This window comes from Ursus americanus, chromosome 2, assembly GCF_024610735.1.
Source record: "Ursus americanus isolate L20-20 chromosome 2, mUrsAme1.1.p, whole genome shotgun sequence".
Lineage (NCBI taxonomy): Eukaryota > Metazoa > Chordata > Mammalia > Carnivora > Ursidae > Ursus > Ursus americanus.
The window spans coordinates 101,845,396-101,865,120 of NC_142128.1; the positions used below are offsets into that span (position 1 = coordinate 101,845,396).

Sequence of the window (19,725 nt, forward strand, 5' to 3'; positions counted from 1 at the left end):
CGTGAGGAGGCAGTGGAGCGTTAACATTCAGAGTGTGGCTCTGGACTCCAGAGCCGGGGCTTGGGTGCCCGCTCTGCCACTTCCTCACTGAGGCTCTCTGGGCAAGTAATGCCACCTTCTCGAAGTTTCCTGGTCTGTGAAAAAGTATGGACGGTGGCATATATGGAAATAGGTTTGTACTCGCAGAGTTAATCTACCAAATAATCAGCATCTTACTTTATAGGAAAACACCAGAGGTAGTCCCACCAAGGTCAGAGACATGGTACTGAAGGTATTACCATGCAGTTCCAGAGGAAACAAGTAAAGGCATTATTACCAGAACACTGTTTTCTGTTTACAGCTGAGGTGGCATTTCACTTGGAAAACTCTAGTGAGTCAGCGGTAAAACCGACTCAAAACAATGACCCTAATGAGCATTATGCCGAGTGAAATAAGCCAGGCAGAATAGGCCACATATTGTATGATTCCATTTACATGAAATGTTCCCAGTAGGCAAATCTATAGAGACAAGGTCGATTAGTGGTTGCCTGGGGCTGGGAGCGGAGGTGGGGAGTGACTTTACATGGCACAAGGTTTCTTTTTGCGGCTAGGGAACTGTTATAATATTAGAATTGTCGAATGGGGGTGAATTGTTGAATCGCTCTTTTGTACACCTGAAACTAATACAACACCGTTAATTATACTGGAATTAAAGTAAAAAAATTAGATTGTGGTGTTGGTTATACAGCTTTAAATACTCTAAGACCTATTGAACTGTATACTTAAAGGAGTGAATTTTATGGTATGTAAATTATTTCTTAATACAGTGGTTTTTAAAAAAATTAAGCAGTGAAGTAATTCACTAGGGTAGTAGGACATAAAATTAACATATAAAAATTATAAACCTTTATACACATAAACAATAACCAGTTAGGACATATAATAGAAGAGAAAACCCCATTCATTGACAGTTAAACAACAAAAATGATAAAATATCCAGGAATTAAACTTCAGAAATTTGCAAAACTTGTATGAAGAAAACTTTAAAACACTTCTGTGAGGTTTAGAGGTAGAATGTATAAAACTAAAGTCATGCCTTATTCTAGGATAAGATGACAGCACTCTTTTGGAGGAGATAATGCTAAGTGAAATAAGTCAAGCAGAGAAAGACAATTATCATATGATTTCTCTCATCTATGGAACATAAGAACTAGGAAGATCCGTAGGAGAAGAAAGGGATAAAGAAAGGGGGGGGTAATCAGAACGGGGAATGAAGCATGAGAGACTATGGACTCTGAGAAACTGAGGGCTTCAGAGGGGAGGGGGTGGGGGAATGGGATAGTCTGGTGATGGGTAGTAAGGAGGGCACGTATTGCATGGTGCACTGGGTGTTATACGCAACTACTGAATCATCGAACTTTACATCAAAAACCAGGGATGTACTGTATGGTGACTAACATAATATAATAAAAAAATGTTATAAAAAATATTCTAGAACCCACATTAGAAAAGGAAAAATAAAACAGCTGAAATTATTAAAAAAAAATAAAGTTGTAATCAAGGATAATGGTGCAAATAGTTGATTTGGGAGACAGGAAGCACCTGTGAGAGTTTGGGGTGGGAGAGGGGAGTGCTGTGGGGGAGGGAGTGAGATGAGAAATTGGGGTGTGGGGGGGAGTGCTTGGGGGAGTGAGATGAGAGATTGGGGTGTGGGAGGGAGGAGAGTTGGAGTGAGATGAGAGATTGGGGTGTGGGGGGGGAGAGTTGGGGGGAGTGAGATGAGATTGGGTGTGGGAGGGGGGAGAGTTGGGGGGAGTGAGATGAGAGATTGGGGTGTGTGTGGGGGGAGTGAGATGAGAGATTGGGGTGTGGGAGGGAGGAGAGTTGGAGTGAGATGAGAGATTGGGGTATGGGGGGAGAGTTGGGGGGAGTGAGATGAGAGATTGGGGTGTGGGGGAGAGTTGGGGGGAGTGAGATGAGAGATTGGGGTGTGTGTGGGGGGAGTGAGATGAGAGATTGGGGTGTGGGGGGGAGAGTTGGGGGGAGTGAGATGAGAGGTTGGGGTGTGGGGGGAGAGTTGGGGAGAGTGAGATGAGAGATTGGGGTATGGGGGAGAGTTGGGGGGAGTGAGATGAGAGATTGGGGTGTGGGGGGAGAGTTGGGTGGGGGGAAGTGAGATGAGATGAAATTAAGCCAGTATGAGGTGTGCTAATGAGCAGCGCTACCAGCTCTAGGCGGCTGGAGCTCAGTCCTGCTGGGGACTTTGTGAAACTGCATAGAACCACCTCAGAGTTGTACCTGCGGGCAAAGAAAGCTGGGGTATTTATTCTCCAACTCCCGTCCAGCCTTGGCGGCTGCTTCTCCCCGATAGTGTGGCCTGTAGTGGAGAGCCGTCAGCATGTAGGGCTCAGCAGTTTCTGCTGCCAGGTGTTCCCGATCCCTGGATCCATGTCGTTGAGATGTGGGAGATACTCCAGTTTCAGCCAAAACGGAGGAGGTGGGTGTACTCTGGTTTTCGTTGTCTCTTTGGTGTCATAGCTCCGGTACCTTTGGAGCTATCCTCTTCTCTGAATGGGACCACAAAGGAGGCAGGGAGCAGTTTTGCATTTTTTGTGCTGAAGAGAGTGGTGGGCTCCTTCGCAGCAGGACCTCTGCACGCGGGCTCTGTGTGGGCCTGCTCGGAGGTCCGGGCCTGCTCTGAAGTCTGGACCGGCCCTTGGAAAGGGAACTGGGCTGCTCTTGCTGTGACCAGGTTTCCATTGAGTCTGGTGTTCTTGCTGATTAAAGTTAGTGAAATAGGGTACTTTGTAACATCGACAAGCCAATTACGGATTTTAAGAAAGCCAGAAAATGTTTTTGTTCCTTTAGCCTCTGCCAATATGAATTCTAATATATTTGGTACTTGATCACTGTTAATACTGTATAAAATAAGGAAAGCATACTAGGATTTTTGCAAACAATGTTGATGTGACAACTTTTATTTATTTGTTTTTAAATTTTAATTCCAGTATAGTTAACATATGGTGTTTTATTAGTTTCAGGTATGCAATATAGTAATTCAACTCTTCTGTGCTTTGTTCCGTGCTCGTCATGATAAATATACGGATGTAACAACTTTTTGAATGTCGATCGAGGAACCCTATGGTATATAAGATACATAATGGTTCCATGAATCAAAGATTCAGGACTTTGCAAATAACTATTTTAATGCTGTATTTTACTTGGTTTTCTTCTTACCGATCCCAGCTGCTATTTTTATTTGATGATGCCTAGTATTTCAAAAAGCTTATTTGAGAAGATATCAGTAAACCAGTTGGCTAATTAAAAATATCTCTTGATTTTGGAAACCATGCACAAGTGTTTTGTGATAGATTGAAAAAGAAGCGAGGCATAGTGACCGTGTTACAATAAATTATCTATGAAACCTAGAGGCAGACATTTATATCCGTAAGTAAAGATAGGAATTTTCAGGTTTATTCCTGATAGATAAACTTAAACGGATGAGCTTAAGTATGGTGCTTGGTAGACATTTTTCTTGCCAAGTTTTATTAAGTACAGTTCTTTTCTCTCTTTTTCTACCTTCCCTTGAGTTGAGTATTTTTTAATATTCCATTTTATCTCTTCTGTCGGCTTTATTAGCTATACTTTATTTTTTGTTGTTGCTGTAAGATTTAAAATGTTTATCTTTATCTTATAATCTGTTAAATAATATTATACACATAACATAATGTAAGGGCCTTATGATAGTATATTTCCATTTTCCTTCTCCCATTTTTCGTGCTTTTTTATCATACATTTTACTTACACATGTTAGAAACACCACAGTATATTGCCATTATTTTTGCTTTAAGTGGTTTAAAATTTTAAAATTATCTTTCAAGTAAAATTTTGCAGTAGAAACAAAGATTTTTTTAAAATGATTTTGAGAGAGAGAAAGAGCATGAGCAGAGAGGAGGGCAGAGGTAGATAATAGACTCCCCACTGAGCTTGGAGTCCGAAGTGGGCCTCAATCCCAGGTCCCTGAGACCATGACCCAAGCCAAGTGAGACTCTTAACTGACTGAGCCCCCCAGGTGCCCCTGAAACTTTCTGATTCTTTGACCTCATTTCTTTATCTTTCCTTCCTCCCACATTTAAATAGCCTAAGTGGTATCTGCTCTAGTTTTTGTATTTCTTTTTTTTAAATTTTATTTTTAAAAGATTTTATTTCTTTATTTGAGAGAGAGGGAGAGAGAAAGAGAGAGCACAAGTGGGAGGGGGTGAGGAGCAGAAGGAGAAGGAGAAGCTGACTTCCTGCTGGGCAGGGAGCCCTATGCGGAGCTCGATCCCAGGACCCTGGGATCATGAACTGAGCCAAAGGCAGATGCTTAACAGACTAAGCCACCCAGGCGCCCCAAGATTTTGAATTTATTGTCCTTCTTTGTGGATGTTGGTTCACAACCCTCTTGGGAATTCCCAGGTGTAATCTGAAATGAGCCCCTGCATGCTGAGGGCAGGTAGAGACCAAGGAAAGAGTCCAGCCACTTCAGGTTTGTAGGTGGCAGTCTTAATACGCAAAAGTAACATACAAAAGGCTTGCCTTGGGGGACGCCTGAGTGGCTCAGCTGGTTAAGTATCTGCCTTCTGCTCAGGTCATGATTCCCAGGGTCCTGGGATTGAGCCCCGCATTGGGCTCCCTGCACAGCAGGGAGCCTGCTTCTCTCTCTCTCCCTCTGCCTTTCTCCCAGCATGTGCAAGCATGCTCTCTCTCTCTCTCTCTCTCATTCACTTGCTTCCAAATAAATAAAATAAAATATTAAAAAAAAAAAGGCTTGCCTTGGATGGCAGCAAGACGAATGGGTCTCCCCAACTTCCCATCAAATCTTAAAAGTTTAAAAGGAGGCCTTAACTGGGTTCAGTCACATATATCCTGCAGGTGTTCTCAACACCATATCACCATCTCAAGGCTATGTCCTTGGAGCAGCCTCTGAGAGCAGAACCCACATTCCAAGGACAGGGGAGGGAGTAAGAAGCCTCCTAGTGCCCGAGTCTAGCTCACTGGTCAATTGGCAGTTGCTAACTTTTTTGTTGTTGTTTAGAGAGAGAGAGAGTGCGAGAGAGCGAGCATGGGGGTAGGGAGGTAGGGGCAGAGGGAGAGAGAAAATCTTATACAGGCTTCATGCCCAGTGGGGAGCCTGACTCAGGGCTTGATCTCATGACCACTGGGATCATAATCTGAGCTGAAAGTCAGATGAGTTGGATGCTCAACCCACTGAGCCACCCAGCTACCCCATGGTCACATCTTTTTTTTTTTTTTTTAAAGATTTTATTTATTTATTGGACAGAGAGAGACACGGCGATAGAGGGAACACCAGCAGGGGGAGTGGGAGAGGGAGAAGCAGGCTTCCCAGTGGAGCAGGGAGCCCGACGCGGGGCTCGATCCCATGACTTGAGCGGAAGGCAGATGCTTAACGGCTGAGCCACCAAGGCGCCCCTGGTCACATCTTTTTGATGATGTTCCCCAATAGGTACCAGTCTTTTCTCAGATACTCACCTCATGCATGTCATCTTATGAAAAAAGCATTCTGTGGCTACTCTGTGTATAATACCTTCCACTCTGCACTCATTTCCTCTGTGATCCTACTTCATTTTTCTCCGTAATGCTTACCACTGTGTGACATACTATGTGCTGATTTATTTATTATCTTGTTTCTTCTGTTGGATTTTAGATATAAGAAAGGAGGGAATTAATTTTGTCTTTATCTTCTAGAACAGTACCGGTCACATAATGTGGATTCAGCAAATATTTGTGGAATGAATGAATGAATGAATGAAAGACTTCAGTTCATGAAGAAAGTGATGGAATAAATTTTGGGATTAAAAAAGCTTAAAATTATATTAAGTATAAGGTGCTTATGAGTTCATTGTGTGGAAACCTTGTAGCCTGTGTTACTAATTCTCCAGCTGACCATGAGCAGATTATACTCTAAGCCTGGTAAAGAAAGAAATGCGGTTAGGGGAGTCCTTCCAACTATTTTATTTATATATATAAAATATATGTGTATGTATACTTATTTATTCTAAACAAGTTTTCTGTTTTTTGTTTGTTTTTTTAAAGAGAGAGAGAGAGAGAGTGAGAGAGCGAATGTAGCAGGGAGGGGCAGAGGGAGAGAGAGAATCCCAAGCAGAGTCCCTGCTGAGTGTGGAGCCTGTTGCGGGGCTTGATCTCAGGATCCTGAGCTGAGCTGAAATCAAGAATTGGACCCTCAGCCGACTGTACCACCCAGCCCCCCCCCCCCCATTCTAAACAAATTTTTAATGAGGTCTTCTTTAGTTTCTCTGCAAAAGTCCATTGTAATCAGGTTAAATATCCAGTAGGGAGATTAATTCTGCCATTTTCCTGTGCAGATAACCTTTGTTGGTTTTCTGTTGCTCTAGAATTCTTCAGTTTGTCATCAAAGAGCCTTCATAGTGTCATTCTGTCTTGTCTCCAGTATTCCTTCCCTTCCCTTCCCTTCCCCTTCCCTTCTCCAGGCCCAGCTTGGAACCCAGTGTGGGGCTTGAACTCACAAACCTGAGGTCAAGACCTGAGTTGAGATCTAGAGTTGGACACTTAACTGACTGAGCCATCCAGCTGCCCCAGTCTCTAGCATTCTTTATTGCCATCCTTTACTGTGTTTCCTACTGTGTATATCACATATATTCTACATTTATTTTAGTTGTTCCTTCCATTAGTAAATCCTGCCTCCCATTCCTCTTTATCAAAATCTTACCTGTCTTTCATGTCTAATAACATATTAAATGCTGTCTTTTTTGTGACATCATTCCCAATGCTCAGAATTATAAGAAGCTGTTTCTTGGGGCGCCTGGGTGGTTCAGTTGGTTAAGCCTCTGCCTTCGGCTCAGGTCATGATCTCCCAGCCCAATGGGAAGTCTGTTTCTCCCTCTCTCTCTGGCCCTCCACCCCCAAGTGTGTGCTCTCTCTCTCTCTTAAATAAATACATAAAATCTTTAATAAATAAAGAAATGAGGCTGTTTTGTAATCTCCCCCTTTTTCCTTTGGAGGAGTGCTGACCCTCCCCCAGTGTCGTGTTCTGTTTCCTGCTTTTTTTTTTTTTTTTAAAGATTTTATTTATTTATTTGACAGAGACAGCCAGCGAGAGAGGGAACACAAGCAGGGGGAGTGGTAGAGGAAGAAGCAGGCTCCTAGTGGAGGAGCCTGATGTGGGGCTCGAACCCAGAACGCCGGGATCACGCCCTGAGTCGAAGGCAGACGCTTAACGACTGTGCCACCCAGGCGCCCCGTTTCCTGCTTTGTACTGGCACTTTCCTTGCCCTGAGTTGCAGACCTGGCTGTAGGCCTTTCCGATTTCTTTTCTAGGCATAAAAAATCTCTTGTCTATATTATTCCTTTTAATCATCCTCTATTATTTTCAGATACCTCTATGTTTTTTATGATTGTTTTTACTATTTTTTGTTTAGTATTATAAGTCCTGTAAGATTGCCTTTCATATAGAAAATCACATTAGAACTTCAGTTTTAAGGTCATCTTATTTTCCCCCCATATCTCTCATGGATTTGAAGGTTGCCTTTTCAATTTTATCACTTTATTACATTTTATTGCCTTTAGTGTTTTTATACAGAGGGCCTCTCTTGATATCCTTTTGTTCAAGTTCTTTTGAGAACTTTTGCTTGTTTTCAGATATCAGTAAAGGAATCTTTCAATAAGGAAAGGAATTCATCAAGCCATTATTCTTTATTGTAAGGTAAATCAAAATGTACATCTATTTTAGCTTTATTAGTTTTGTTTGTTTAATGAAGTAAAATATTGAATATGATCTTAATATAAATTAAAGAAGCTTCTTCCTTTAATTAGTAATTTAGATTACTCCTTGTTAATGATGCAGAGTTGACCCTCGTCTATCAGATGTAATAATATAAACATTGGAGAAGAATAATATAAACATTTGAGTTTAAAGGTTATTTTGATGTAGGATATCATACTTCTGCAAAACCGTGTCTTAATAAGTAGTAACTGGACTGTCTAAAAAAAAAAAAAAGAGAGATGTCATATAAAAATAGGCATACTCCAAAACTTACATGAAGGAAATGGTAAAGTTTATCAATTTCTGCATTCCTACCAAATATGGCTGATTGTCTTTCCAGTTAATCATTTTTCTTGTTCCCCATGGCAGCTTCTCTTACCTAACGTATGCTAAAATTTTAGCGGGCCCTACCCTTCCTATTAATATTTCCATTTTAATACTCTCTCTGAAGACTTATTATCTGGAAAGCTTTCTGTTTGTGGGAATTTGATATGTTAGAGCAAATTGATGGATCAGATATTTTTGAGCAGCTGAATCTTTTAACTCCCTGGGAAATCGTGCCAAGTATGTGAGTCTCTCCTTCTGCCCATTCATAAGACCAGCTGCAGATAGGGTCATGGATTCTTGGAAATAAAACTATAGTTCTTCACATATCCTTTCCAACCTGTTAAATTATTTATAAATGAACCTTAGGTGATGGTGATTCCAAATTACTGTAGCCTGAATGATCACTGACCACAGTGCACTGTAGGCAGTAGGAGCTTAATACATGTTGACTGCATGTTCACTGTGCTTGTAACGGCTTTGTTCACTTCTGCTCCCAAGCTTCGAGAGCACTCTCTTGCATTCTGGAGTTAGAGTTTCTCTTTGTTGTACATTCTGAGAAACTTCTTCAGCTTCATCTTCTAACCTTTTTATTGAGTGTTCATATACTAGTTTCTTATTGCTGTTAGAACAAATATTTCCGCAAATTTGTGAGCTTAAAGCACCATACATTTGTTAATTTACAGTTTTGGGGGTCAAAAGTGACTCTCACTGAGCTAATGTCAGTTGTCAGTAGACTGTGTTCATTCTGGAGGTTCTAGGGAAGAGCTGCTGCCTTGCCCTTTTCAGCTTTTACAGGCGACTCGCATTTCTTGGCTTGTAGTCCCTTCCACTGTCTTCAAAGCTAATAGTGCAGCATCTTCAGATCTCTGACTCTGACCTTCTTTCTCCTTCAGTCATTAAAGCACACTTGTGATTACACTGGGCCCCCTGGGATAATCCAGGAATAATCTCATTTTTAAAAAAGATTTATTTATTTGAGGGGGGGAGGAGTGGGCAGTGGGGAGGGGTAACGGGAGAGGGTGAGAGAAAACACGGAGTCTGAAGAGGGGCTCAATCTCACACCCCTGAGATCAGGGCCCTGAGATCATGGCCTGGGCCAAAACCAAGAGTCGGACGCTTAACCGACTGCACCCTCCAGACGCCCCTAATCTTATTTTAAGTTCAGATGATTAACAGCCTTAATTCCCTCTTCATATCTCATTGCCTTTTGCCTTGTAGCATATTCATAGGTTCCAGGATTAGGGCGAGGAGGGCACCTTTGGGAGCCTGTTTTTCCATGGACTACAGTTCGTTTCTGCTCTTGGCGTTTACTTTCCAAGAATATTGTTGTTTTTCAATTTTTTAAAAACAGGGTTGCAGTAACTTTTCCCTAAGGATAACAGGGTAGTTTCTGTTGTTTTCAGTTTTCTTTCTCTTGCAACAAGGACCATTGAGTGGAAGGCTTTACTCTAGAGCAGCTCTGTCCAATAGGAATGCATCATTTTAAGTTTTCTGGTAGCAGCCTTTGAAAGAAATATTTTAAATTAATTTTAATAAAATGTTTTATTTAACTTAGTGTATCAAAAATATTATCACCAACATATGATCAGCATAAAAATTATTGAGATGTTTTACATTTTTTACTTACTAAGTTTTAAAAATACAGTGATTTTTCACTGCCTGTTAGATAGCAGTATACAGACACAGCATCCAGAAAACGAAATGCTTAGGATTTTTTGGGCCTGAGCCTTTTTTGAATCTTTTTTTTTTTTTTTTTTTAAGATTTTATTTATTTATTTGACAGAGAGAAAGACAGCCAGCGAGAGAGGGAACACAAGCAGGGGAAGTGGGAGAGGAAGAAGCAGGCTCCCACTGGAGGAGCCTGATGGGGTGCTCGATCCCAGGACCCTGGGACCACGCCCTGAGCTGAAGGCAGATGCTTAACACTGAGCCACCTGGGCTCCCCTTTTTTTGAATCTTCTAAAACACAACTGAATATATTATAATTTAGTAACTTTAACCCATAATCTGAATTTTTGTGTAGAATAGCCATATAACTACAGAGGTGTCTCGACTTTGAACTTGGTTTTAAAATGATAAAAAAAATACTCTTTAGTTTTAATTGTGTATGGAATTGGTTTGTAGTATTTCAAATTGCTTATGAGAAAAACACTATTAATGACTAATAGCAATATTTTTTCTTTAATTGATTTCTGTTTAAATCTTTATCGACTATTATTGTGTTGTTAAAATGTAAGTAGCTGATGATATGATGGGATTCTTGGGAGAAAGACATGGTTTAAGTTTTAGAGGCATGGTATCGTGCCTTGGAACATATAGTGAATAAATATTTTTCAAAGGAATGTACCATAAAATATATATAAATATATTTTTAATATATTTAATATTTTAAATAGTATATTGTATTATGTCATGTCATATCATATCATATATCATATATCATATCATATCATATATCATATCATATCATATCCAACCCTGAGCCATGCCATGCAAGGCTCACTTGTGGGCAAGGAGTATAACGTGGGCTAGCGTGTGACCTGGTTCACCATCTATGAAATCAGTTACTATCTTGACTCAGGGATTGAAGAAGAAGTTTAAACTTTGATCCCAATAACTTATTTTTTTTAATTGAGATGAAATACGAAATAAATATTCCATAAAATCTGCCATTTCAACCATTTTAAAGTCCATTTCAGTGGCCTTATTTACATTCAGGATGTTGTGCAATCATCACCATCTTTTTCCGAAAGTTTTTCATCTCCCAAACAAAAATTCTGTAACCATTAAACAGTGAGTTCCCATGTCCTTCTCCCACCCAGCCCCTGGTGACTTCTAATCTACTTTCCATTTTTCCGAATTTGCCTGCTCTAGGTTTCGTAGAAGTGGAATCAGACCATATTTGTCCTTTTGTGTCTGGCTCATTTTACTTAATCTAATGTTTTCAGGGTTCATCCGTGTTGTGATACATATTAGAACTTCATCTGTTTGAAGGTGTTTGATCTTGGCTGGCCATACTAATTTTCTCTTGAAACATTTGTGTGGTTTTCAGTGCAAAAATGAATCTTTTAATTTTTCTCCCTTTTCTTTAATATTACATGAACTTAGTAACAGCTTTTTTTTTTTTCTTTTACTTTTCCCAGTGGATACTATTATAGTTGTGAGCTTGTTGACTCATGCTGATGAATAGTAATTTCTTGCAAGTTATCCTGGCATGTAGGATTCATTTTTTATGTAATCTGCATAAAAAGAGCTGTGATGAATATTAATCAAGTAAGAATGCAGATTTGAATGCTAAGCTTCAAAAAAAGCTTAATTAGAATACACAAGTCACATTAGCGGTCCCTCTGTAGGGAAAGTATGTTTTACTAGTTTTGTAGCTGAAAACTTTTCTCTTGTTTTAGCCTATAAACTGATAGTGTCACTGTAAGGACAAGAAATTGGGGGTGGGGTGGGTACAACTGCTGTGCTCAAATGAAGTTCTCAGAGTGCTTCATTATTATCAGTAACATAGTTTCGACCAAATTAAAATTGTTTTTCCCAGGACCAAAAATAGGGATTTATTCAGCCAGTCAAACCAAGTTTACTTGTTGAAAAATTTATACGTGAAGGCACTATGCTGGGTGCTACAGAGGAGATACAAGGAAATACAGGTTCCCAGGAATTCCCACTCTAAGGGAGTTGAAAGCTGAATGGATGCAGGTCAAGTCATAAATATATTTATTATAAACATGTACGGAGTTAAAGAACAACACAGAATTAAAGCGTTCATCCAGATCACAGTAAAAGTGATAGCAAAGGATAAGTAATACTAACTTAATGAGCTGTGTAGACTAGTTGTGGTCAATATTTTTATTTTAAGTAGTGCAATGCCTCCCCCACCCTCCCTCTTTTCCCCCAAATGAAACCTTTAACTAATCTCAAATATGTTTAAAAAAAAAAAAAAAGGTTAGCAAAGATTTTATTGTTGGAAGGCAGGCTTCCAGACCAGTTCAACCAACTAACTAATGACTTGGGACTTTTTAGCTGAATTCTAGTTCATTTCCTTATTTGCAAATGGCATTGATAGTGGGATTGTTGTGAGGATTAAAAATAATGGAGTGTGGAAAGCATTTAAAACCATCTGGAACATTCTAAGTACTAAATACATTATATCTGTTAATATTATCGTTACGTTAGGAGAGTAGGGGTGGATGTCAGAAGCCTGACTCCAATATTCAGTTATGGTTTTTCATTTATACATGTGTATATATCTGTGAATATATATGTAGGAATATATATGGGACTAGATTATGTATGTATTCTGTCTACATATATATTATGGAGAGAAAATATGTCCGTAAGCAACTGTCACAGTGATGGCAGCAAAAACTATTTACATGATACCACGCATTATAAATCTCTCTGTTGTTCTAGCAAACTTGTGCTAAACTTTAACCTGTGTGGAGAAGAGAATAGTTTTCTTCTTATTTGGATTGTTCTGTGTTCCACATGGCTGAGTTGGGATTTTTGATTCTTACTTCAGGGTTTTGTTAACTTATCAGGTAATTTTTTTTTTTTTTAAGATTCTATTTATTTATTTGACAGAAAGAGAGACAGCCAGCGAGAGAGGGAACACAAGCAGGGGGAGTGGGAGAGGGAGAAGCAGGCTCCCAGCGGAGCAGGGAGTCCGACACGGGGCTCGATCCCAGGACCCTAGAATCATGCCCTGAGCCAAAGGCAGACGCTTAACGACTGAGCCACCCAGACACCCCTATCAGATAATATTTTAAACGCCATTTAAAAATTGATTTATTTAGAATCCTTTGGTTTTCTCTAATATATTAGTACTGCTGGCTTTACTTGTAAATAACTGTCTGATACCTCAGTCCTGGTGTTCTCTCTCGAAAGACTGCCTCTCTCAGGCCAACTGCCCTAGGGAGAGGAGGGGCCTGGAATCCTGGGTAGAAAAGTGGATTTCCAACTGGGCACATACAGGGAGACATTTCTGTGTCACAACATTAACTATCATCCCCCCCCATAGCAATTATAGATAATTATTCTTCAATCACTTCATGTTCACTATTTACATTAGCATATCAAAAGATGATATTTAATTCTTAAGGTTACTGGCTGTGTTTTTTAAGAGTTTTAATCATTTGTGGACTAAAAAGAAACATCCCATTTTGATTTGCTAATGCATCCTTATGAAGACAGCTACTGTTAAATAAACCATCCTGCTGGGGATAGAACTGTTGCGGTTTTATCAGCAAGCTTTACTGATGAAGATTAGCTGTTCACTAGACTTTGCTTGGTGAATTTTAGTCATGGCGGAGGATAGCCTCATGAGGAGGCATATGGGTTCTGCAGCCTGACTGCCTGGGTCTGAATATAAGCTGCGCTATTTACTGTGAGACTTGGGGCAATCGAACTGATTTTCTCTAGCCTTAGTTCCCTCTTTCGTAAAGTGGGGCTGAATTTGGTTCCTACCACACACCGTTATCATGAAGATTGAATGAGCTCCTAGCACAGTTCCTGGCGTGTTGCTAGTTCGAGTTATAATAGGTACTGTTGAGAGGCAGCATGGCGTGATGGAGGTAGACAAACATGGGGATAACATGCTGTAATTTTAGCATGGGGTGGGTGGGGTAGCAGAGTCTTTATTCATGACCTTGCGCAAACTGTCCAGCCTCTTTCTATTGATTTCTTCCGTCCGTAAATTGCTGGTAACCTTTCTTATCAGGTAATTGGGAAGAAGATGTGGTATAAAGCAAAATTCAAAAACTGCCACTATTTTATTATTCTCTTGTTCCTTTCTAGTTCTTAGTTCAGTTTAGGAATGCTGCAAATTCAGAAAAACCTTTCAGTTCCCTGGGGCAAAAAAAATTAGCCAGTATTCTTTAACTAACACATGGTAAGTAGTTGTCATTTAATCTGTTTTGTTTAATTTATTGGAATCTGTTTTTTTTTTTTTTTTAATGCCTGCCCGATTTTTTGGTTGAATTAACAAGCAACAAATAGAAGGCATTGAAAAGAGATCAAGTGGTCAAGAACTTGAAGGTTTTATAGCTGAAGAAGAATTAGCAAATAAAAGACTAGGCAGTGCAGTTTTGTTTTTGCCAGAAGCTAAGAGGGTAAGAAATGGAAGGTAGGACACCCAGGTCAAGGAATTGAGGTTGGAATCCTGTGTTTGGTCTTGGATTCGCTGATGAAAATGGGAGCAACATTAGGAAGCTGTCCTCCGGCTGGGAGAGTGCCTGAGGAACCACCCAAGGGTTGTGAAAGCCGATCTTACTTCCTGGGCAGGTAGGCGTGCCAGAGGTTTGGGGTGATCTGATGGTGGTCAGTCCAAGGTCATGGGCCTTCCCTGCAGCCTCCCAGGGCTGTGCTGTGAATGGCAGTTAACTCAAACCAATTTGACTCCACCAGTGGCGAGTGATAATAGAAAGAAGTGGGATAGAGTCTCTCTTCCTCGAAGACTTGCTTCAAGGGAGAGATTAGGATGGGAGGGGCCAGGACTTGGTTTCATTCCCCCCTTTGTTTATCAATACTCCTGGACAGTCAGAAAGCTGGTATTGGGGACATGGAGCTCTGTTTTTACTGTAAAATATTGATAGGAAACGGCAAGGTAATATCACACGAGTTCATTCTGTGGGCCACCAGTTTCACATGGCACAATGTCCCCTTTTTATAAACATGCATTTTGTTTCTGTTTTTGTTCCGCACCCCCTGGTTACTTCTCAGAGCTCTTCCTGACCATGAAATTTAGGACAGACAATCACAAACAATTACCACAATTCCTTCAAGTCATAGAGACAACTCTTGACCAGGACCAGCTTCCTGGGCATGCAAAGCGCCCCACGCTTACCAGAGCCCCACATTTGGTTTAATGCTGTACTGCCTCGATCTTGAAATTCTTAATGCTTTTTGAACAAAGCACTTCATTTATTTTTGCATATACAGATCTTATATACAAAGCCATAAAGCATTTTTAACACAAGAAAACAGCCCATTCCTCGTCTTATTGCACTCTGACCAGTGATAAATGAGTCAAAGGAATTTAGGGCTGGAAACAGTAGGCTGAGCTCAAAATGAGGCCAGTGTTTAATAGAAATGTTAAGTGTACTATGACACTCTTTTTTCTGTCTGGGTTGATCAGAGTATTTTGAGATCGTAAAATGTGGTTGGCTAGATATTTCAGATAAAACAAACATGGTAGATAACATAGAGGTTACAATAGAGTTTTTGGATTTTTTGATGTTGTTGCAGTGAGAAAGCCTACATGCAAAGCAGCATTTTGTAAGACAGCAGATCTGTTCATGCTGGGGCCAGTGCCAACCCTGCACACAGGGTGAGGACCTGAGGGTCACAGCGTTACTGCCTCTTGCACCTTCCCTCTATCCTGTTCCTAAACATGCATTTTGAAACACACATACATGCACACACACACACACATACACACACGCACTATCCTGAAGAAAAAAAATCTTCGTTAAGAGTACTTATACACACAATTTCAAAATATCAATATAATGCCCTAATGATAAAGAAGAAATAAATGGACAGTTATCATTAAATAGTTACATGCTACACGTATAAATGCTTGTTAGGCAGTCCTGGAATTCATGTGAAGAAATAGTGTAACGTGCCACTCTTACGGGGACCGATAGAAGTGTGTTGTTGGTGATTCAGATACAATGACATTATCGTCTGAAATGATGAACAACTCTTGGTTGAGTTTTGGACCAAAAAAGGACCAGTGCCCTTTGATTTACCTAAGTCGTTGCCATAGTGGACAATTTGGCATATATTAAATGTACTAAACCAGGGCGAGGATTACTTCTGCTTATGTGTAAAAAGGGATTTGGTTTAAACTTAAATGTCCTAGTTGAATATTTGAAAGTGGTGTGGGATTGTCCATGTCATGTGCTTTGACTAGTTCTTGACACAGCACTGTGCATACAGTGTGTAGAAGAGAGACTTGTACAGTGAAAAGGCCAGGAGAGGGTTCTTTTATTTTATTTATTTATTTATTTATTTATTTATTTTTATTTTTATTTTTTATTTTTTTAAAGATTTTATTTATTTATTTGACAGAGATAGAGACAGTCAGTGAGAGAGGGAACACAAGCAGGGGGAGTGGGAAAGGAAGAAGCAGGCTCATAGTGGAGGAGCCTGATGTGGGGCTTGATCCCGGAATGCCGGGATCACGCCCTGAGCCGAAGGCAGACGCTTAACCGCTGTGCCACCCAGGCGCCCCAAATCTATTTTATTTATTTATTTTGTTTTATTTTTAGTAGACTCCATGCCCAACACTGGGGCTTGAACTCCAGACCCTGAGACCTAGAATCACATGCTCTACGAACTGAGTCAGCCAGGTGCCCTGCAAAGGGCAGGGTTTTAAAGATTTATTTTATTTTATTTTATTTTTTATCCCTTTAAGTAATCTCAACATCCATCATGGGGCTCATACTCATGACGCTGAGATCCAGAGTGGCATTTTCCGCCGACTGAGCCAGCTGGGCGCCCCAAGAAGGACAAGGTCTTTTAAAAGTGAGAAAGGACATTATAAAATTATAAACATACACTGCGGAAAATGAAACAGGTCATGTGTTTTGGTTTTCTCGGGTAATGAGTCTTTACCAGAGCTCTACGTAGATTTCAGTGAGCAAAATTCATCATCCTTTTTTCCTTTTTCTCTCGTTTGGCAAGGATAATGGTGCTTAATAGCTAACAATTACGAAGCTCTTACCATGTGCCAAGCAGAGCGCTAATAGGTTCACAAGGACTGTATCATTTAATCTTTACACAATCCTGTGAAGTTGCTATTATTATAATCCCCATGTTTACGTGTAGAAAATGAGACAGATGGAGAAATTCTCTCCGAGTGTCTTGGTTTAGAGGTAGCCCGAGTCCTCTGACTCCGGAGCGCATTCTTTTCATCCCTAGGCAACAACACTGAACGATGAAGTGGGCGAATAAAGATACCATTCAAGAGAAGCCTCCAGCATCCCATCGCAGATTAGTTGTGTTGGTCTACTACGTTTTGACATTTTCTGGTTGAGGACCGTAGCACCCTATGTTCAGCACGCTGGTGGAGGTTTTGGTTTTGTTTCACAGGTGGATTAATGTCTACATCAGGACTGTCCAAAAGTACTTTCTGTAATGATGGCAGTATTCTATATTTGCTCTGCCCAGTGGTCGTTAGCCACAGCTGAATGTGCTGTTGAGCACTTGAAATGTGGCTAGTGTGTCAGAGGAAGTTAATTTTGAAATTTTATGGAATTTTAAAATTACTTTAAATATCAGTGGCCCATGTGGCTGGTATTGGGCAGCATAAGTAAAGGGGATGCAAAGAGAAAATGCTTGCAGGAGCATTCTAAATGCTGTCGTTTGGTTGCCTTTCCTTGTCTCCTGCACCTGCAAAACCGCCCCTCTGCACGTCTCCTCTAAGATATGGAAATACTACATACAGGTAGTGGCACTTCTGCCTTTTTGGATCTGGTGACCTTATTCTGAGTCTCTAGAAGCATCTTCTGTCTAGCAGGTGGATGCCCTGCGTGAAGTGCTGTGGTGGTGCTTGCGGGGCCCCAGTGTCAGCATTCCGGGTCCTGCTGACCTGGCTTTCAGGAATAGTTATTGCCGCATATGTTTCGGCACTCAGGCTGGAGGAAATTTATTCCCTGCAGCCTGAAGTCAGCACAGATGGGATCTTGAGCCAAGGCCTCAACACGAAAGAGCTAAATTGCTAACCCTTCGAGGCTGTCGTGACGCTGCTGACCTCAACAGCTGTGGTTGCCATGGTATGTGGGGAGCTTTCATAATAAAAGGCAAGAAATTTCCATTTATAGCTGTTACTGTGGTTTGAATTCGAGGTAGGTAAACGAAGGGTGGCATATGTTGCTGGGTTTATTTATTTATTTAAGGTTTTATTTATTTATTTGACAGATAGAGAAAGAGAGAGAGAGCACATGAGCAGGGGGAGCAACAGAGGGAGAGGGAGAAGCAGACTCCCCACTGAGCAAGGAGCCCGTTGCAGGACTCAGTCCCAGAACCCTGGGATCATGACCGGAGCTGAAGGCAGAGGCTTCACTGACTGAGCCACCCAGACACCCCCTGTTGATTTGCTTTTAGCAGAGCAACAGCATTAGAGCAGAGGTTGGTCATTTGTGTTCGGTGTGTCCGTGTATATTGCAGGGTACATTCCAATTCAGGCCTGTGTCCAAACATGAATAGTTTTCTGTGAAAATGTCAGCTTCGAGTCAGGGTATCTGAGATGTTGCCGTGCTGAGTTTTATCATAAGCGTCTGTCTACTTAAACATATATATTTGTTTCTAATTAATTTTTGAGCTTCGTAAAATGGTATCATGGCTGAATGCAGTCTTACAGGATATATATATGTATATATTTTTACTCAACATTTTCGAGATGCATCTCTGTTACTGCAGCGAGCCCCAGTTCATCCCTTGTCTCTGCTGCGTGGTTTTCCTCTGTGTGCGATATGCTACACTTTATCCATTCTCCTGAAAGTGGACTTCTGGTTTGTTCCTTAGGAAAATGTTCTTTCAGTTGATGACATTTTCTGTTACATTATTGTTTGAAGGTAGCGAGGCGAGGGCATAGATCATTCACATCTCAGAAGGGACCAGGGGGAAGAGTGATCAGGAAGATAGGACATATTTAAAATAAGGAGAAGAGGAGGGACCTGACGTACTATTTTCTGGGTATCTGGAGTGTCATATAGGCCTGATCTCTCATGGAATTCTCATCACGTTCCTGCGAGGGCTTTTGCTCTTTCCATTTAACAGGTGAAGAAATGCACGTAGAAGGAAAGTAACTGTTCCGTGATCATGTAGCTAGGAAGAAAGAGGTGGAGCTCAGTGGTGAACCTGAGTTTTTCTGACCCCTCTCCTTTCAGCCAACGGGCACTGTCAGGGCTGTGCGGCCACGAGAGGAGACAAGGTATCAGTGGATAAAGGTCACCTTCGGGCTTTGTCACTTAAAACAGAAAAATAAACATAACCCCGGGGAAATTTGAATTCAGGGTGGACAAATGAAGGAAAACAAACAGAAGGAACTTCGTGATCAGGGCCCCTGCATCTTGCTCTCCAGCACGAATCATCCTGATGTGGCTGAGACCTGCCCAGCTAGCTCTGTAGTCCTTACACTTCTAGAAATTTTCCTTCTGCCAGGAAGGACCTAAGAAGCCACGTAGTCCCAGGCTCACCATTAATCAGCTACACATAGAATCAGTTGACCCTGATTTATCAGCAGTCCACCGTCTGAGGGTTTTGTTTGTCTGTTTGATGGTGGATCTTTATGGAGAATTAGGACAGAACTGGGTGCCAGCCTCGCATAGGAGAGAACTTTGCTGTTTTCAGTCTGTAACATATTTGACGGCTGTGAGTGCAATCCATTAGAGAACATAAGTGCAGATTCAAAATTTATTTCCATGATTTTAAATTATTGACTGCTACTGCTAGCCCAGGGCTCATACAGCCTGAGTGACTGTGGAGCTGAATAGAGAAAAATCCCCTTTGGTAAACAGAGGCTGGAAATCGGCACTGCTCTTTGCAGGGGGCTGTCGTGCCTCTCATGTTTTATTTAGGTGTTTAGCAGTGCCGTTTGAGTTTCT

At 40.9% G+C, this 19,725-nt stretch overlaps 1 protein-coding gene across 2 annotated transcripts in view; it reads left to right on the top strand.

The window, feature by feature from the left end:
- The window catches only part of SMYD3 (SET and MYND domain containing 3), a 691,979-nt gene that overhangs the window by 99,967 nt on the left and 572,287 nt on the right, over positions 1–19,725 (top strand). Inside the window, exon 1 of one of the 2 annotated variants that reach the window (XM_045796297.2) lies at positions 2,187–2,476. The exons of the other annotated variant lie outside the window; for it this stretch is intronic. Coding sequence (XP_045652253.1) covers positions 2,439–2,476 — 38 coding nt within the window. The 5' untranslated portion in view covers positions 2,187–2,438. Of the gene's footprint in view, positions 1–2,186; positions 2,477–19,725 lie in introns of those variants that run through there. 2 annotated transcript variants of the gene reach the window in all.